Source organism: Euleptes europaea, chromosome 2 (assembly GCF_029931775.1).
Source record: "Euleptes europaea isolate rEulEur1 chromosome 2, rEulEur1.hap1, whole genome shotgun sequence".
Classification (NCBI taxonomy): Eukaryota; Metazoa; Chordata; class Lepidosauria; order Squamata; family Sphaerodactylidae; genus Euleptes; species Euleptes europaea.
In genome coordinates this window covers 82,525,015-82,542,662 of record NC_079313.1, presented here as the reverse complement: position 1 = coordinate 82,542,662, position 17,648 = coordinate 82,525,015, and the positions used below count along the sequence as shown (strand labels likewise).

The window sequence follows — 17,648 nt, the reverse complement described above, 5'->3', positions numbered from 1 at the left end:
AACAATAAACCGATTTAAATAGCTTTTTCATGGCAGCGCAGATTCTCCCCCCATCCCGAGGCATTTTCAATTTTTCACGGGAGAAACAGCGCACTTCTCTGCGCTGCTTACGTCTGCTGCCGCTCATGACTCACCACTCCAAATCCGCCTAATCCCACCCACTCTTCCCATGATCCTGTGTGTGTGTTTGGGGGGGGGGGCATCCTGAAAGCGGCAGATCCAAGCCAAAACCCCCATCACCCTTCTGAAGAGGGGCAGCCAGTCTGCTCTGGGTCTCCCTCCAGCCGGTGCGATCCTGTGAGTGTGTGTTTTGGGGGGGGCATCCTGAAAGCGGCAGATCCAAGCCAAAACCCCCATCACCCTAGTGAAGAGGGGCAGCCAGTCTGCTCTGGGTCTCCCTCCACCCGATGCGATCCTGTGTGTGTGTGTGTTTGGGGGGGGGGCATCCTGAAAGCGGCAGATCCAAGCCAAAACCCCCATCACCCTAGTGAAGAGGGGCAGCCAGTCTGCTCTGGGTCTCTCTCCAGCCGGTGCGATGCTATTAGAGTGGCAACTCCCCCAGCCAATCACCGTTCTTGGGGGAGGAGAAAGGAGACGTCCCGGGGAGCGAAGCAAACATTTTTTCATGGGCATCCGAGCAACAAAACGCTCTTCTACTGGAAAGTACGGCTCAGAAGTGGTTTGGATTGCCTCTCTTTTAAACCGGCTTATTTTGCTCAGTGGGGGAAAACACGAATCTGCAGTGAATAACCAAAATTTGCCTCCGACGCAAATCAGCATCGAAACAGCAGCAAATCTCCGTGAAGAATACCCCTCTGTTTCATCCAGTATTGTGTTATGTTTTGTGTTATGTTTTTAATGGTTGTTCTCAACTGTCGGTTTTAAATTGAAATGCTTTGGAATGGGTTGAACTTTTGAAGGTTTAATTATGTGTACTTTTCTGCTGTGTAAATTGCTATGAGCACCTCTTAATGGAAAAGTGTAACTGTAAACAACTACATTATAAAAAAAAAATAGCAGTGATGAACAGAAACACTTAGGCCTATAAGACTGCTCCTGTCTGTTGAGCCTGAAGTGCAAGAAAACATGTGGAGTTGCAATGAATAAGATCAGTACAGAATGACAGCTGACACCAACTGAAGCTACAAAAAGGGAGCACCACTGATAGTCCGGCAGTTGTAGGGAGATCGGCCGTGGCAGGCTCATTTATCTGGAACAACACAGGCCAAATCACTACGAGGATGAGTGTGCAAGAGGTAGAGGGAGAATGAGTGAAGGTCAAATGAGATGAGGCTTTGGGAAAACAGATATATCCAGTATTTTTAAAAGTAAATTGCAGATTAAGGGTGGAGAAAATTTGGATCAGGCCCACAATGTTGGAGAAAAGAGGTTTAACCTTTCCCTCCAGTGCAGTTTTTACTGGTTGAAACTAGGGTTGCCAGGTCCCTCTTCCCCACCTGCGGGAGATTTTGGGGGCGGAGCCTGAGGAGGGTGGGGTTTGGGGAGGGGAGGGACTTTAATGCCATAGAGTTCAATTGCCAAAGTGGCCATTTTTCTCCAGGTGAACTGATCTCTATCGGCTGGAGATCAGTTGAATTAACAGGAGATCTTCTGCTACTACCTGGCAGTTGGCAACCCTAGCTGAAACAGATCCCCCACCCAACATAATGCAATATTTTTAAGCCTGGAAGGGGAAAATGATAGACACCCCCCCCCCCCCGCCCTGCCCAGCATGTCTTTATCCCCATTTCAGGGCTAATAACAGCATGGAGACACAAATCAATTTCAATCAGTGCGGCTATGCATGGACCCAAAATGCATATCTACCTGTTCGCATGTTAAGCGGGTTGGATGTATTTTAAAACAAAATTGGAGATAACCCTGCCTCCCCCACCTTTCCTTCCTGCCCTTTGTTATTTGCAGCATATTTTCTCTTGACCTGACTCCAATATGGGAAGTCAGCTGGTCTAGGAGGAAAATACTGGATGAAACAGAGTGTTTTGAGCTAAAGCACCAGGGTGTAGCTTTCCTAACCCACACTGGCCAGTTTACAGCTGTCTGTGCCTACTAGGCAAGCAAGAATATTGTTTTATAGATCTGGGAAGCTTTCTCTTCATTGCAGGGATGGGTTGGCCCTTAAATTAACCTGATTCACCACGTGGGGAGGAAGAGCAGGCATGAGGGTACTGGTCCCATCCCCTGCCTAGTCAGCTGCAGAGTGTGACTGGGGAGGAAGTGGCCAAGTGCACACCCCTCCCTGTGATCAGTGGTGCTTGCTTTCAGAATGTTGCTGACAATGGGGAGGGGTGTGCGCGCAAGCAGGGGCAAGTCTGCACCTCTTGCTGTTGCTGGCCAGGTCTGAGCCAAGCAGTCTCGGCAGAGGAGCCAGTCAGCTTGGTCCTGACTGGTAATCAGGTAGACAGGAGCAGCTGACAAGGAATCTGCACCCATTGTCGCTGCTGGTTGGGTCTCAGCTGAGCTGTGGGGCTGCTCAGCATGGCACGTTCCAGGGCTTTTTAAACACCTCCTTCCTTTCTGCCCCTTGCTTATATGCCAGAAATTGGGGAGAGATGCTGCCAAATCCTACTCTGATTTTTGCACAGCCCTGTTATTTTGCTAGAATGGTGTTGTTGTTGATGATAATGCTACTCTTTTTCCCCCCAAAGGCACTTAACACTATCTCACTAGGTGTTTCAACTGCCATGTAAAGCAGGACACTTTTATTAAATCCAACAGGAGGGGGATGTTGACTCGAGGGCTTGTGCCTTGTTTAAGGCCACCTACCAGATTCGTAGCTGAGCTGGGTCTGGCTAGGAACCACCTAGCCCGTTTCTCACGTGATACGTACTAATTTTTAACTGGTTTTTTCCCCCCAGGGAGTTCACCAAAGAGCGTGAGAAAGCCAAATCACGAGGTACGTTCCAGAAACTGAGGGAGAAGCAGCAATTAGATGAGGACATAAAAGGTTACATGGATTGGATCATTCATGCAGAAGTCATGGACAGTGACCGGACCCGTGGTGAAGGTACTAAACTCATCAGCTTCCTGATTAATGGGAAGCCAGAGGGAAGAGAGAGGTTTCAAAAATTTAAGAAGTGTTATGGCATGAAAACTGCTGGAAGTTCCAGAAGAGAATGTCTTCAAGAAAGGGCCTTTTTCACTTGGACATATGAACTTGTGGGTTGGATCCTAATGATAGTTTCTGTGAAAGGAAAATGTGTGCGTGTGTGTGTGGGTGATTGTCACTGATTGCCCCTTCAGACTCTAGATACCCCTCATTCTATTCTTGGGGTTTTTTATGGTGTGCTTATATACAATATAGCTTGTAATCAACTGGGCTGAGAGTACTGTTCACTGGGGGATGTACTTTGGGAGAACAGAAAGCAAGAACAGGAAGTAGGAGAGAAGGAGAGCTGGAGGAGCACAGACAGAGTAAAGAGTTATGCAGCAGTTCTTATGTACATTTTAATTTTATAAATAAGCCTTGTTGGAATTCACACTGTGTTTGAGTTGCCTAATATGACAACGGCCTCTGTTTCCATCTTCCACAGGGATGATGCCGTTGGATGAAGGTGGCTCAGAGACAGAGAGCCTGTATGAAATTGAGGGCATGAATAAATGGATCCTCTTCTTGTAAGCAGAATGCATACTAATTCAGACACTCACTTCTTCTAGTGCGCAGCTCCAATCATTGTGAGGCCATGTTAACATTTTAAAAGAAAGCAATCAAGGAGAGCTGTTAACTGCAGAAAAGTATTTTTCTTTTAGCTGCGAAATGTTTGTTTCAAGGGTCAGCCTGATGATCTCCTACTGATTCTCCTAATGGGTCATACACTGAGCAAGTCAGAGTCATAGGCGGGTCATGGGGCATGGCTTGATGGCTGGGTGCAAAAGCCTGGAAAAGCCGGCACCAACTTACTCCGCCACTTACTCCCTCTGAATTCCCACAAAAGAAGAGCAATGGTGAACATAGTCAGGAATTCTCCCATTACCACTCCTCGTTTTGATGAGCTTTGGTAGGCCGAAATGTTCATGCGAAAGCCTAAATGTTCACACAAAAGGGCTGCAAACGATGGGAATTTAGAGCTCCCCTCTGGGGACCCAGGGTTCCCAGGATCCCTCCAGAGGTGGGGAATGTTCTTCCTTGCTTCTGTTTCTCACCGGCTACTCCAGCAGCTGGCAGGAGGGGGGAGGGAAATCACTGTCTGTACCACTTTGATGGCACTTCTGGGGACATCAAAGTGTTCCAGACAGACAGTGATTTTTCTGGGGGAAATCAGAGGTGACTTCAGTACATTCTAGAAATCACCCAAAGTTCTGTGTTTTTTGTCTGATGGCACCCACCACATTCCCCCATATTCCCACTAGTTGGTAGGTAGGGATGCCAACCTCCAGGTAGTAGCTGGAGATCTCCTGCTATTACAACTGATCTCCAGCTGATAGAGATCAGTTCACCTGGAGAAAATGGCCGCTTTGGCAATTGGACTCTATGGGATTGAAGTCGTTCCCCTCCCTGGACCCCGCCCTCCTCAGGCTTTGCCCCAAAAACCTCCCGCCAGTGGCAAAGTGGGACCTGGCAACCCTATTGGTAGGCCATGCCTGGCAACCGGGGTGGGGGCGATAAATAGAAGAGACTTCAGATGGCCCAAAGGCCTTATGATTCTAGGCCTAACTCTGCACCTAGGGCTGTTGGGAAAATTTTTTGGGCCCCATTCGGATTCGGCCGAATTCCGAACCCCCCCTCCCTGTTCAGGAATGCCGAATTCGCCAGGAAATTCAGCATTCCTGAACAAATTCAGCCTTTTAAAGCCCTTTAAAGCTGCTATTCATGCAATGGGCAGAGGGGGGGGACCCCTTCAGATCCCATAACTCTGGACCCCCTGACCCAATCCTCACCAAACTCGGAGGTTCTTGCAAGGAGGGTCACCCCAAGGTACCCTGAAAGTCTGGGACCTCTACCTCCAAAAATGCCCCCCCCCCACATATCCATGGGAAAACCTCCCTATGTTTTCCTATGATGGGACAATTCTAATCAACCCACTTCCTTTTTCGCCGGTAACAGAGTTACAGTGTAACCGTGTTGTGTTGCTTCCTCAGATGCCTCTGGAGTGCGGAGGTCGCGAGATGATGGAGGTCTCTCCCTCAACTGACCCGCGCCCTACAGAGTTGGCATTCTGCGAACCGTGGATCCTCCGCCACCTGGAAGTACTTCCAGACTGAGGATGTGAAGAGGCCCCCACGCGGCTTGGCCGCTGCGGGTGCCTCGGGAGCAGCCTGCCTAGAGGTGCTCAGGGCAGACACATCGTTTCTCGGGAACGCAGGGGGAGGTAGCGGCGGGGGAAGGGGTTGAGATGGCCGCCACACCTCTGGGTGCGCCTCCATCTCTTCCTCTTGCACCTCCTCCACCCTCTCCTCCTGTCTCCCCATGGAAGGACTGCCGGGGTGTGAAGGAGCAGGTGAAGTTGTCTGGGCATCCAGCGACTGTGCAAGTTCCTCCACCATCCTTTTGGAAATGTGGGTGAGCTCCGACAGACTCGCGTCCAAGAAGCTCAGCCCCATTTCCTCCTTGGACTGCTCCTCCTCCTCCACCCGCTGCTGCTGGAAAGGCTCAACAACGGCAGGAGGAGGAAGAGGGACAGCCTGAGAGGCAGCAGACCCCCGCCCAGTGCCAGCACCTGCCATCACCTGTGCAGGGGTGGCAGCTCCAGAGGCCCCCTTGGTAAAGAGGATCCTCTGCTGGATCTTGGAGGGCGCCTCCGGAGCTGCTCCCAGCGCAGGTCAGGGGTGGGCTTTGGCTCGCCCCCTCCCCCTCCCCTCCACCCCTCTAGTCTTCTCCTTCACTTTCCCCCCGTGGCCCCTCTTACCTGCTTCTCTGCCACTCATTGTTCCCCTGGGCCAAACTCTGGCTACCTGTAATGCGGGGAGGAAGTTTAACGGCCTAGCTAGCTGTCCTGGCCTAGGATCAGTCCCTGACCTGACAACTTTTTATGTACCCTCCCCAAAAGACAACTAAGGGGTTTTCTCCCAAACAACAAGTGACCCTAACCTAACCTTAGTAACTTCTGGTTTGTTTGGTTTTTTAAAAAATAAAACTAGCTGGTGAACCTGATCTAGAGACCTGTCTAAGTTTAACCTAATTCACAGTGGGTAGCCATGTTAGTCTGTCTGCAGTAGTAGAAAAGGGGAAGAGTCCAGTAGCACCTTAAAGAAAAAAATATTTTCTGGTAGGGTATAAGCTTCCGTGAGTCACAGTTCACTTCTTCAGATCTGAAGAAGTGAGCTGTGGCTCACGAAAGCTCATACCCTACCAGAAAATATTTTTGTTAGTCTTTAAGGTGCTACTGGACTCTTCCCCTTTTCTAAGTTTAACCTGTCACACTGCCCTGGAGATGGATTTCTAAACCTTTTTAAAAGGGGGAAGTAATGCCTTGGATACCTCAAAGCCTATCTAAATCTGCGCTCCAACAATGGTTCCCTCAGGAACCAGGAGGAGTGTTTTCTGCAAGGATGGACACTCTTCCCTCACCATTGACTAAATCTACTGGCAGCAGCCGTCCCCGGCCACAAGACAGGCCAGAGGCTACCCAACAACTGTTTGACCCTTTAATCTATTTAAAAATCAAGATCCCTTGCCCTTTTAAAGAACTAGCTGAGCCTAGTTGGTGAAAAGCTGACCGGCCCTACCCCTACGGTTTAAATGTGAGGGGCCAATGTAGGCCCAGACACTCCCTAACAAATCTTATTAATGAACAATGCCTTCGCTTAAAGCCGTTGATCAAAACAGAGTTAGCAACAACTTCACTCCAGGTACAGTTGGCAACCGGCTAAAGCAGCAGAAAGCTCAGTCCCAGACTCCCAAATCCCCCATAGAGGCAATCCAATTGCAAGGCCACCCCTGCAGAACAGGAAAATCCCCCCCCCCAAAAAAAACCAGGACAGGGAGAAACAAAGGGAACACAAACACAGGCCTGGCAGAGAGACAAACCTCACTCCAGGTACAGTTGGCAACCGGCTAAAGCAGCAGAAATCTTAGTCCCAAACAAAGGGAACACAAACTCAATCAAATTGCAAGGCCACCCCCAGCAGAACAGGTAAACTCCCCCCCTTGGCCTCCCCCCCCCGAATCTGCTCTCCCCCCCACACACACAGGAAAAAAGTTTTAGAAAAAGCCTCAAAATGGGTCAAACTGTGGATGTCTTCTCTTCCAGCAGGCAGGAGCAGGCAGTCAGGTCAGGGTGGGAGACAGTGTTCAAGATTCCAGTACAATTCCAGCCAGGAGCAGCGGGCAGCAGGTCACCTCAGGTCAGGAGCCAAAGGTTCAGCAGCACAGCAGCAGCAGCAGCAAATGGAAGGAGGAGTAGTAGCAGCCAGGGATTTTATCTCTTCTAGCCAATTCAGAGAAGAGGTTCAAATGTGAGAATCCCTTCTCTGATTGGCAGAAGAAGACCCAGTTTGGCCACCTATTGGCCACCGCTTGCTTGGTTTGGAGGTTGTCTCTCTGGAAGGCAAGTTTGCTTGCCTTCAGAGAGCTCTTTAAAGGTGGGAAAAGGCAGGTTCGGGGGACGCTGAACTTGCTGAATTTGTTTCATGGTCCCCCAAACTTGCAGAGTTCGGCACCACATTTTCCTGCCTTTTTTTCAGTTCGGCTCCATCCAAGCTGGAAACTGCCGAACCAGGGGAAATTTGGCTGGTTTCCAGTTCGGATGGAACCGAACCGACAGCCCTAGTTCCAAAGTCTTTGCAGGGCTGGCCTTGGAGGTTGATCTGCTTCAGTTCTCATTTTGACCCTCCTTGCCCCTTTCCCTCTAGCCGGCACTGGCGGCGATGGAACCGTCTTTTCCGCCGGAAATGCCGTGAAGTTGTTAAATCCAAGTTTTTCTATTGGTTTGTGATCCTGATCGTCTCCTTGAACACCCTCTCAATAGCATCTGAGCATCACTGGCAGCCTGTTTGGCTGACCTACGTACAAGGTGAGCTAAGCATTCCAGTTCTGGGGACTTCCCAGGTCCTGATTGACAAGGTGGGCTGATGTCAGTCTGGGAGGATGACTGGGAGGATGTCAGTCGTGAACAACATTGCCTCAGTCATTCCTTCTTTTTGCTTTTAGCATACTCCTATCCCAAACTAATTTCCTCCTCCAATACTGATTTACTTTCTCCCTGACTCTGAGGACGAATCAGGCTGTTGGGTGGTTGCTGGTGGCCACAGGAGAACTCCTCCATTTGTCATATTTCTTGTTTGCAGATGTTGCCAACCGGGTGCTGCTAGCCCTCTTTACGGTAGAGATGATTCTGAAGATGTATGCCTTGGGCCTGCACCAGTACTTCATGTCCATCTTCAACCGCTTTGATTGCCTGGTGGTTTGCACTGGCCTTCTGGAGATCGTATTGGTGGAGATTGTTTCCATGACTCCTCTGGGCATCTCAGTTTTGAGATGCATTCGCCTGTTGAGGCTCTTCAAGATAACCAAGTGAGTGTCCCCCTGGTGGGGAGGCAAAAGAGGGTACTGCTGCCAATATGGCAGCATGTATGGACATTTCTGAAGGCCCTTCTCTTGCATCTCAGTGTGGTAAATAAGGAGGACCTGAATTCTTTCAGAATTTCAGTCTTATAGCCCGATTCGAATCACATTTATTTGGAAGGAAATCATACTTGCTGATAACTTGCTCGATATATCTGCCAGTTTTGCCTCCTCCTTTCCAAAGTGCCCCTGAATTTTTACATTCTTCTTACCTGCCTCAGAATGATGCCTACCATCTGGAATAAAGCTGAGCATGGGTGGCACTGAGTTTCAGTGACAGAGCACAGACTTTGGCTCCACAAGGTCTCATGTTCAATCCCTGGCTTCTCTCTTTAAAAGAGGATGTGTGAAATATCCCTTCCTGGAACCAGCAGAGTTGCTACCAGCCACTGAAGACAAACGGCCATGATTTGACTCAATACGAGGCATTCTGCAACGATCACATCCAAAGTCGTGATGACTGTATGACACATGACAGCTCAGCCATTTTGGATATGCTAGGATGTGCTCAGCATGATCAATGGATGTGGAGATAGGATAGATGTTTTTCTCCCTCACTCTGTGCTAGAACTGATTTGTTCACCTCAGGCAAAAAGAAGGACTTTTTCCACACAATGCACATTAAAATAACTTATGGAATTCACTGCTGCAAGATGTGGTGAGAGCTACTAGTTCAGATGGTATTTTTAAAGGATGGGAGAAACTGGTAGTCCCTTCCTTCTTGGAGGTGAGATTGGTGTGGACTTTTAGTAGGGACTTCTTAGAAGTATACCAAACCTTTGGAACTCCTTGCCCAGAGAAGCCTACCTTATGACATCTTTTCACTCTTTTTTGCTGTTTAATTAAAGCTTGGTTTCATAAGAGAGCTTCCCTTGAAGTAGGCTAGCTGGTTTGGGTTTTACTGGTCAGTATCTGAGCAAATGTTAACAAACCTATGTTAAACTCAGCATTGCTTTACTAACACAATCAGCCCTGCAAAAGTGCCAAATAGCTTCTGTAAGCAGATCCTGTATTTATTTATTGCATTTCTACCCCGCTCTCCCCAACCCAAAGGTATATCCCATGTGTACAGAGACAGTCTAATCTGTGAGACTGTAGTGGTATTTGCGCTATGCCTTTCACAAGCATGATCCAAGGTTTGGATACAATGGTTATAATTTAGTGCAATCCTCTTCCAGTAATTTCAAAATGTTCTTCTATCTTGTGCAATATCCCTTACACAAGTGGAAAAGGACTGCAAAATGCAGGCACAGATGGTGCGCGTATTAAGAATGACATCATCTCTCTCTCCCTCTCTCTAGATATTGGACATCTCTGAACAACCTGGTGGCATCTTTGCTGAATTCAGTGCGCTCCATTATCTCCCTGCTCACCCTCCTCTTCCTGTACATGGTCATCTTTGCCCTTTTAGGGATGCAGCTTTTTGGAGGCAGGTTTGACTTTGATGATGCAACGATACGACGCAGCAACTTTGATAACTTTCCTCAGGCTGTCATCAGTGTCTTCCAGGTACAGTCCAGTTAAGGGCAGGGTTCTGGTGGTCAGAATTCTTGTGTTCTGCACTAAGCTCTAGGAATATGATGGTGACCAGTAGGAAAGCAGCTCGTAACTCCTGAAATATTATCTGAGCTTGGACTCTTTCTTCTTGGTACTACAAGACCAGGGGAAAGGAGCTCTACCGCCTAGGTCCTCTTCTGGGGTTGAGGTCTTAACACAATGGCTGTGTTTAGGGTGTCCTGCTGTTAACAAAATCTCTTTTCTCTTCTCAGGTCCTTACTGGGGAAGACTGGGAAACTATAATGTATGATGGAATCATGGCCTATGGAGGACCATCATACCCTGGCATGCTGGTCTGCATTTATTTCATTGTTCTCTTTGTCTGTGGGAACTGTATCCTTTCTTTAACCAGAGTTTGCTTTGTTATTGACATCATCGGACAAGAAGTCATTGGCTATATCCAATTTGTCATTGGGTATATCATTTTAATGTTCATTGTTAGCTCAGTATCTTTATCCTAATAATCGTCAACCAGCGTAGATGGATTCTCTGGCTCAAAGTATGGACTGGTCATTAATATGGCCAGTTGAACAATAGGTATTCCTAGAAGGATGTTTTGCCTTCTGTCTATGCAAGTAAGGTTGTGTATTATATAGGTTAGTAGTCCAGTCTTTCACAGGTGGAGGGCAGAATTTTCAAGCAGGTGGGCAAGATGGATGGTATGTAGATTCCATATCTTTCGACTTAGTACAGTATAGTATGTCCATTCATTTCAAATAATTTTGCCATTTAGTTAGGTCAGGGAAGGAAGATCCCACTCATATGTGATCATGTTTTAGAAGCATCTCCATCTTTGGCTTGTATGGATTCCACATACTGACTGGCTAAATGTTCCCCTCTTCTCTACACACTCTCTTGTACCATTTCAATGAAATTTGAAATAGTGTTGCTGGTTTCACTCAGAGCCATAAACTGTGAAGGAATTATTATACTAAGACTGATGTAAACAGTAACAGAAAAAAAAAAACATTTGGACTTCATTTTCTGTTTCCTTTGCATCAGATCTAGTCTGATCTGTTATGCCAAGACAGTGTCATCACAATAGAGAATCAGATGAATTTGGCTTTAGTGGGAATGTAATGTCTATCGCCACAGTGCAACAGCCCATACTGGCTGTACAACTGGGCTTTTTATTGGCTGATTTTATTCTGTGAGTGGGAGCTCACATCAGAACTCAGAACCTTCCTTTCCCCATGGCCTGAAGCTACAACTATGCAGGTAACTTAATCTCAGTTGCTGAAAATGATTCCCATTTGTGCAGCCTAGAGCATGTCTGCACAGCTGATTTGTAAGTCTAACGTTTTTCTCATTCCCACAGTCCACTTGCACTGGTGACATCATTCCAAGCAAGTCCCTTGCCTGTCTTGAGAGGTCCACACCACAGGTGGGCAGGTAGGGTGGGGACCTGTGCAGGATGTACAATCTCTGGGTCAGGAGTCTGATCTTTGGGATTATGAAAAGATAACCTTCCTTTGCCAGGCCTCTGCTGCTCTTTCTTGCATTTCTGGTTTTGTTCTAATATGTCAAATTGAATAGTGTGGTGAGCTGAAGTTAAGGACCCTCCCAGTGTGAGGACATACATCCCAGACTGTTGAATCCTCTGTTCTATATTGTCTAAACATATACTGTATATTCCTTAGCCTTTCTCTCCTCATACCAGATATTTTGCTCAATGTCTTCTTGGCCATTGCTGTGGATAACCTTGCTGAAGCTGAAACTTTGACTTCTGCTCAGAAAGCCAAAGAAGAAGAGAAAAAGAGAAAGAAAATGGCCAGGTCAGTTTTTCCTTGGTTGGCCACAACAGTGTTTACCTTTGGGCTTTGATCCTTGGAAATCTGTGGGATCCAATCTGAGGATGCCTGGCCCAACTGTAAGGCTTCCCCTTCCCCCCACCCCCAGCATGCCTTCCTCTTGGCTTCACTTCCCTCTCCTCTTGCTTCCTTGGTTCTTCTTTCTAGAGGTTACCCTGAGAAATCAGATGAGGAAAAACAGTTGCTGGCTAAGAAGCTGGAACAGAAAGCCAAGGGAGAAGGAATCCCTACCACAGCTAAGGTCAGCCAAGGATGCCATCTATGAGTCCCGTACTTGTCCACCCCTAATGATGTAAAGTGTCCTGCAGGAGCCTCATAGGAACAATCATTCAGACTGCGTTTTAGATTTGTGACGGTTTTTCAAAATTGTTCCAAATTACCACAAAGTTTTCTGTATCTAAATGTATGAATGCAAGCATTTTCTTGTCTCAAGAGAGCTGATTCAACCTACTTTTAAATGGTGTAGGCCTCTTGGGGAAGTATCTGGTTTCAGTGGAAATGTGGTTTCAAGCGCCGTATTCCAAATGAAAAACAGTTTGATTAAACAAAGCATAGGTTTTCTTTGATGCATAAAGCCAAGTTCCCCACATAGCAGAGCAATCTAAGTCCCTCTTCACATGATGAATTTTTCTACACAAAGGAAATGCATTTGGGAATAGTTGTATATACGTATTTATTTCACAACTGGCTGTGGCTTCCCAGGATATTCATACATAATGCCATATGCAGATTCATGGAGGATAAGTCCATCAATGACTACTAGCCACAGTGACTAAATATCCAGAGGTAGTAAATCTCTGAATACCAGTGCTAGAAGGTAACATCAGGGTTGGTTGCTGTTTGTTGGCCCTCTGGGGTGACTGCCTGGCCACTGTATGAAACAGAATGCCGGGTTTGATGGACCATTGGTCTGATCCTGCAGGTCTCTTCTTATGTTCTAATATATAGTTATCACATGTCATAGCCTATGTGCTAACCCATACAGAAGTGCTTTTCATGTGTTGTGTGACATGTCCTTAATGGTGCAGCACTGCCCAGCCATAATATTGGTATGGGAGGATGGAGCAATCCAGTTCATTTTTTCCTTCTCTTTCTTTTTTCAGTTGAAAGTGGATGAGTTTGAGTCCAATGTCAATGAGATCAAGGACCCTTATCCCTCTGCTGACTTCCCAGGTAAGGCTGGTGTGTGAACCAGCAACTTCTCGCCCTGGCCCTGAATGCTGACCACAGCCTCTTCAGATTCCAGGTGGGCGAGGTGCTGTTCATTTAATAATAAGACTAAGAGCTTTTCCTTCCCAAGGTTATATCTCTTCAGCCTGTGGTTCGTTTCTGGGGGAGTTGTACTCACCAACAAGCATGGTTTCACTTGTTAGCGTTATAAAAATAAAAGTTTATTTTAAAGAGAGTCAAATTTAAAAAAAAAGAATGCTCTCAATTTACAACAGGCAAAGAAAACTATCCCACTCACTAGTAAAAGGATGTCAAAAGAGGAAAAAATGAATTGTCTTGCCGGGAGGATGCTAATGCCTTAAAATCCTCCCCACCAATCAAGGTCAAACAATCAATCAGCGCCACCTGCCTGCCTTCCCTTGAGAGGTCCACACTGTGAAGCCACTTACAGTCTTAAAGCCAAAACAGGGTTGAATAAATGCATGGTACTTCCATACAGATGGTTCAGCTCCATTTGTGCTTCCTGCCACAAACATTGAACAGCGAATTATAAATAGAAATGACTTATAGCGTATTATGATGGGATTGCAATATATGGAGGTGAGATCATGTCTCCTATAATGATGCTGTGCAGAGTGCCACATGCTGCACGGCTGCCTTTGGTAGACCCCCTTTGACTCCTGACATACAGCACTGAAATGGGTGGAGGCAACAGAAAGAATACCAAAAGGCATCCTTACATTCTGAAAATGGCGGAAGCTCTGTCTCCATGCTCTGGGTCTGCCAAAGACAGACAGTAGTTGGCTCTGTTACACTCCTGTGAAGGAAAAACCCAACACCCTGCTTTATATAGCGAGTGAAGCTGCCTGAGAAGGAAATATCCACCTGCATTTCTTCTGACCCACATGGCTGCATCCAACATAGACCATCTTAGTAGCTATAGTTTGTGAATGAAATCATCAGCTGTACATCTTAAGGGTCTCTCCATGTGGGAGAAGTAACACCGATGAAAATAAGGATTGGGCTTAGTGTTACTAGTACATAGGCAAAGGCCATATTCCAGAACAAATATTGATTTTAAAAAGGGGAGATGGTGAAATGGGCAGATCAGGGTATGTGAGCAAGTAACATCTGCTAGAACCTAAGATTAATATAACAATACAGAGGTGTTTTTGAACATTAAACATCAAAGTAGTGAGCCATTAGTACTATCTTGCCCTGAAGTTTATCTTCTAGGAGTTTTGGAGTACATACGGTATGGGAACATACTTTTAGACAACAAACTAGTTTTTCAGTGATTAACTGTGTACCTTGCAGGTGATGATGAAGAAGATGAGCCTGAAATCCCACTGAGTCCTCGGCCACGTCCTCTAGCAGAGCTGCAGTTGAAGGAGAAAGCAGTGCCCATGCCAGAAGCCAGTGCATTCTTCATCTTTAGTCCAACCAACAAGTATGCCCTCTTCCTTTATCATTCTTGTGGTGGCCATTAGCCCCTAGACAAAAAGAAGCCCCCGTGGAGATCTGGTATGGAATGTTTTGTTACCCAAATCAGTCTACACGTATAAGATCCATAATGTGCAAAGGAGTCCTCTTGCCAGCATAGAGCAAACATGTGTATTTTGGGTCTTTAATATACTTGGGATCTTGCCTGTGTATAACCAAAGTCCAGAATAAGATCAAGACTCAGAAAAACGAGCGGGGAGAGACACCTAAACAAAAGGGGTTTTTGTTTTATAAACAGAAAGGGACCAAATTAATCCATGCAATCAGAAAAACAGCAATGAAAATTACAGAAAGAAAAAAGCAAGGTAGTGAATGACACACAAAAACTTTTGCTAGAAAATTGCCTACTTCCTGGGGAATAAAACTGATAGGGGGAAAATGAGCTTGCGCCTGGAGAAAGGGGGTTTGTTGTCTTCAGTAGCAATTAAGCAGTGTCAGGGGATGAGACTGACCAGGCAGGGGAAGGAGACGCGGAGACTAGGGTTGCCAACCTCCAGATAATGAATTATGTGCTAAACAATTTATTATAAAGAAAAATAAAGCATTAACTTCATGCCTTATAGTAAGTGGGCATTAACATCATGCCCTACAGTGAAACAGTGAAATTAACAAACATACAATGGAAATGAACAAATATAATGAAGCACAAACGCAAGTTTTAAAGGCACTCAGCCTTAGCGCACAGCAGCACCCCACATGCAAAATAAGAAGGTAATTTCGGTGGTGGGTATGCTCAGTCCAAGAAAAGCCCGAAGGCGAAAGTCCAAGGAGTTTAAAAGCTTGAGAACATGTGGCTAGTCGTACATCCACGTTTCAAAGAGGCTTCTTCAGCACGATTTGCTTTACTATAACCGGCAATGGATAAGACCACATTGTATATGGAAAGCCGGTATAGGACCATTGTGCCGGGGAAATGTGTCCTCTGCATAAACTATTAATCACGCATAGTTTCCTCCTGAGATTGTCTGCCTGCCTCTCTCCCTCTCCCTCCTCTGTCCTCTTCAGGATCCGTGTATTGTGTCACCGAATTGTCAATGCCACCTGGTTTACCAACTTCATCCTCCTCTTCATCCTGCTGAGCAGCATCTCACTGGCAGCTGAGGATCCCATCCGAGCTCTGTCCTTCAGGAATAAGGTGACTCTAAGCAGTGATTTTGCCTCACTGTGTGGCATGGTGATAGTGGATGATCCAGACTGAACTATACTGCCTGGAATAAATTGGGGCCATATGCCAAAGCCAATGAGAAAAGGCTGCAGATGGTTATAAGTGACTGGTTTGTAAGTGTGAGACAAATATGAACAACAACATTATGTCTCCAGTGTTCATTATGTTCCATTTTAATCATCAGATTAACCAATTACCTTTCTAAAAAGTCACTAAAAACACAGCTAACGTGCGGCAGCCATAAAGTAAGCAGAAGGTAACAATTAAATGTACTCAAGCGACAGGGATAAAATCCACTTTGAAAACCGAATAAACAAAGCAAGATGAAGAACATTCTTAAAGCTCAATAAGAAAGTTACCTGATAGGTCTCCTTAGAGAGATTGTTCTGCATAATTGGTGACATCACCAAGAAGAGCCCTGCCTCAAACGCTCTAGTAGATCTTTCTTCTCAGTGAGAAAGACTATGGGATGTAATAATTAATGCATTGTTAAAATGCAATCAGAAATGAAAATCAGGCACAGGAAAATAATGACAGCTTAATTGGATCGTACCTTTATAAGATAATTCCTATATCTTATTGTCCTAGGATAAACCAAAATATTCATATAATCATTCTGTAGAGTACTATCCATACAAGTTTATTGTACCAAAGTTGCTGGGCATATGTGGGGACTCCACAGTGAATGTGAATGACTACAAGTGTCAGTTAGGTATAAATAAGATTGCCAACCTCCAAGTTGTGGCTGGAGACCTCCTGGAATTACAACTGATCTCCAGGTGACAGAGATCAGCTTACCGGGAGAAAATGGCTACTTTGGAAGGTAGATTCTATGGCATTATACTCCCCTCCCCTCTCCAAGCCCCACCCTCCACAGACTCCACTCCCCAAATCTCCATGTATTTCCCAACGCCAGAGCTGGCAACCTTAGCTATAAAGAAGTATGTATATATTTTCATTGGTTGGGTTTCATCTGAGAATGCATACAAAAGGTAAAAGCACAATTTGAAATTGAAATATTTTTTGAGTCAATTGTATTTACAAAACTAATTCCCTCTCTCTCTGGGGGATGTGGTTTGTCTCCAGATCCTAGAATATTTTGACATTGTCTTCACTTCTGTGTTTACAGTGGAAATCGTTCTTAAGGTAAGTTACTTAGGGTTTAAATTCTCACTTGAAGATCCTCATCATGTTCATTTTATGTGCTTTTTAATGGGACTGGATATACATCTGCCAGGGCTTGAATTAGATTAAGGGATTTCGTGTTTCAGGTCCCCTCATTCTTTGAGCATCCAGAGCTGAAATTAAGTCTCTTCACCTGTCTATTTAGCAGATGGTGATGAAAGTGGGACTTCCCTTTTCGAACGTCAGCCTGATATGTGATAGAAGTGTAGGGCTTTCCTCACCACACCTTCTTCTTCAGTAACCTGTGGTCAAGTTGGAGGCTAAAGCTCTCGACCAGAAAAAGGTTATTGGAGGGGTAGCAATGATGGTTGGTTAATGTGTGGCACTCCAGAGGGCAGTGAGAGCTAGGAATGGGAAAGGGAAGTTTTCTCTTCTGTGTGTCCGCCTTTCTATGATGTTTTATGCATGGTCGCTTTAACCTCCTTTATTCCCCGTTTCAGCCAGGATCAAATTTTTCAGTATGCACGATGGTCTTTTATGCATGGGTTGGATCTCCCTGCTTGGCCCTGGGTTCATCGCACGTTAAAGTAACCCAGGTTGGGGGAAACTGTATGCATTGGCTTGAATGATCAGGGATGAAACTGTGTGCTAATCGAACCATGAATACAGAAAAACAGTCTCCCAAGTTCAAATCAAGTCCCACTCCTTTAAATGCTGCTCTGTAATTGGCTCACTTCGCAGTGCTTCCCATGAGAGAAGATTTCCTTCCCCACAAACCCAACTGCCGCATAAAAAA

General features: G+C 45.9%; 1 protein-coding gene across 1 annotated transcript in view; it reads left to right on the top strand.

The window, feature by feature from the left end:
- Nucleotides 1–17,648, top strand: part of CACNA1S (calcium voltage-gated channel subunit alpha1 S) — a 77,996-nt gene that overhangs the window by 23,461 nt on the left and 36,887 nt on the right. Inside the window, exons 8-19 of the mRNA XM_056845566.1 lie at nt 2,877–3,025; nt 3,552–3,633; nt 7,810–7,970; nt 8,245–8,470; nt 9,823–10,030; nt 10,291–10,411; nt 11,739–11,853; nt 12,037–12,130; nt 12,993–13,062; nt 14,377–14,509; nt 15,568–15,697; nt 16,814–16,873. Of these exons, the coding sequence (XP_056701544.1) occupies nt 2,877–3,025; nt 3,552–3,633; nt 7,810–7,970; nt 8,245–8,470; nt 9,823–10,030; nt 10,291–10,411; nt 11,739–11,853; nt 12,037–12,130; nt 12,993–13,062; nt 14,377–14,509; nt 15,568–15,697; nt 16,814–16,873 (1,549 nt within the window). The remainder of the gene's footprint in view (nt 1–2,876; nt 3,026–3,551; nt 3,634–7,809; nt 7,971–8,244; nt 8,471–9,822; nt 10,031–10,290; nt 10,412–11,738; nt 11,854–12,036; nt 12,131–12,992; nt 13,063–14,376; nt 14,510–15,567; nt 15,698–16,813; nt 16,874–17,648) is intronic.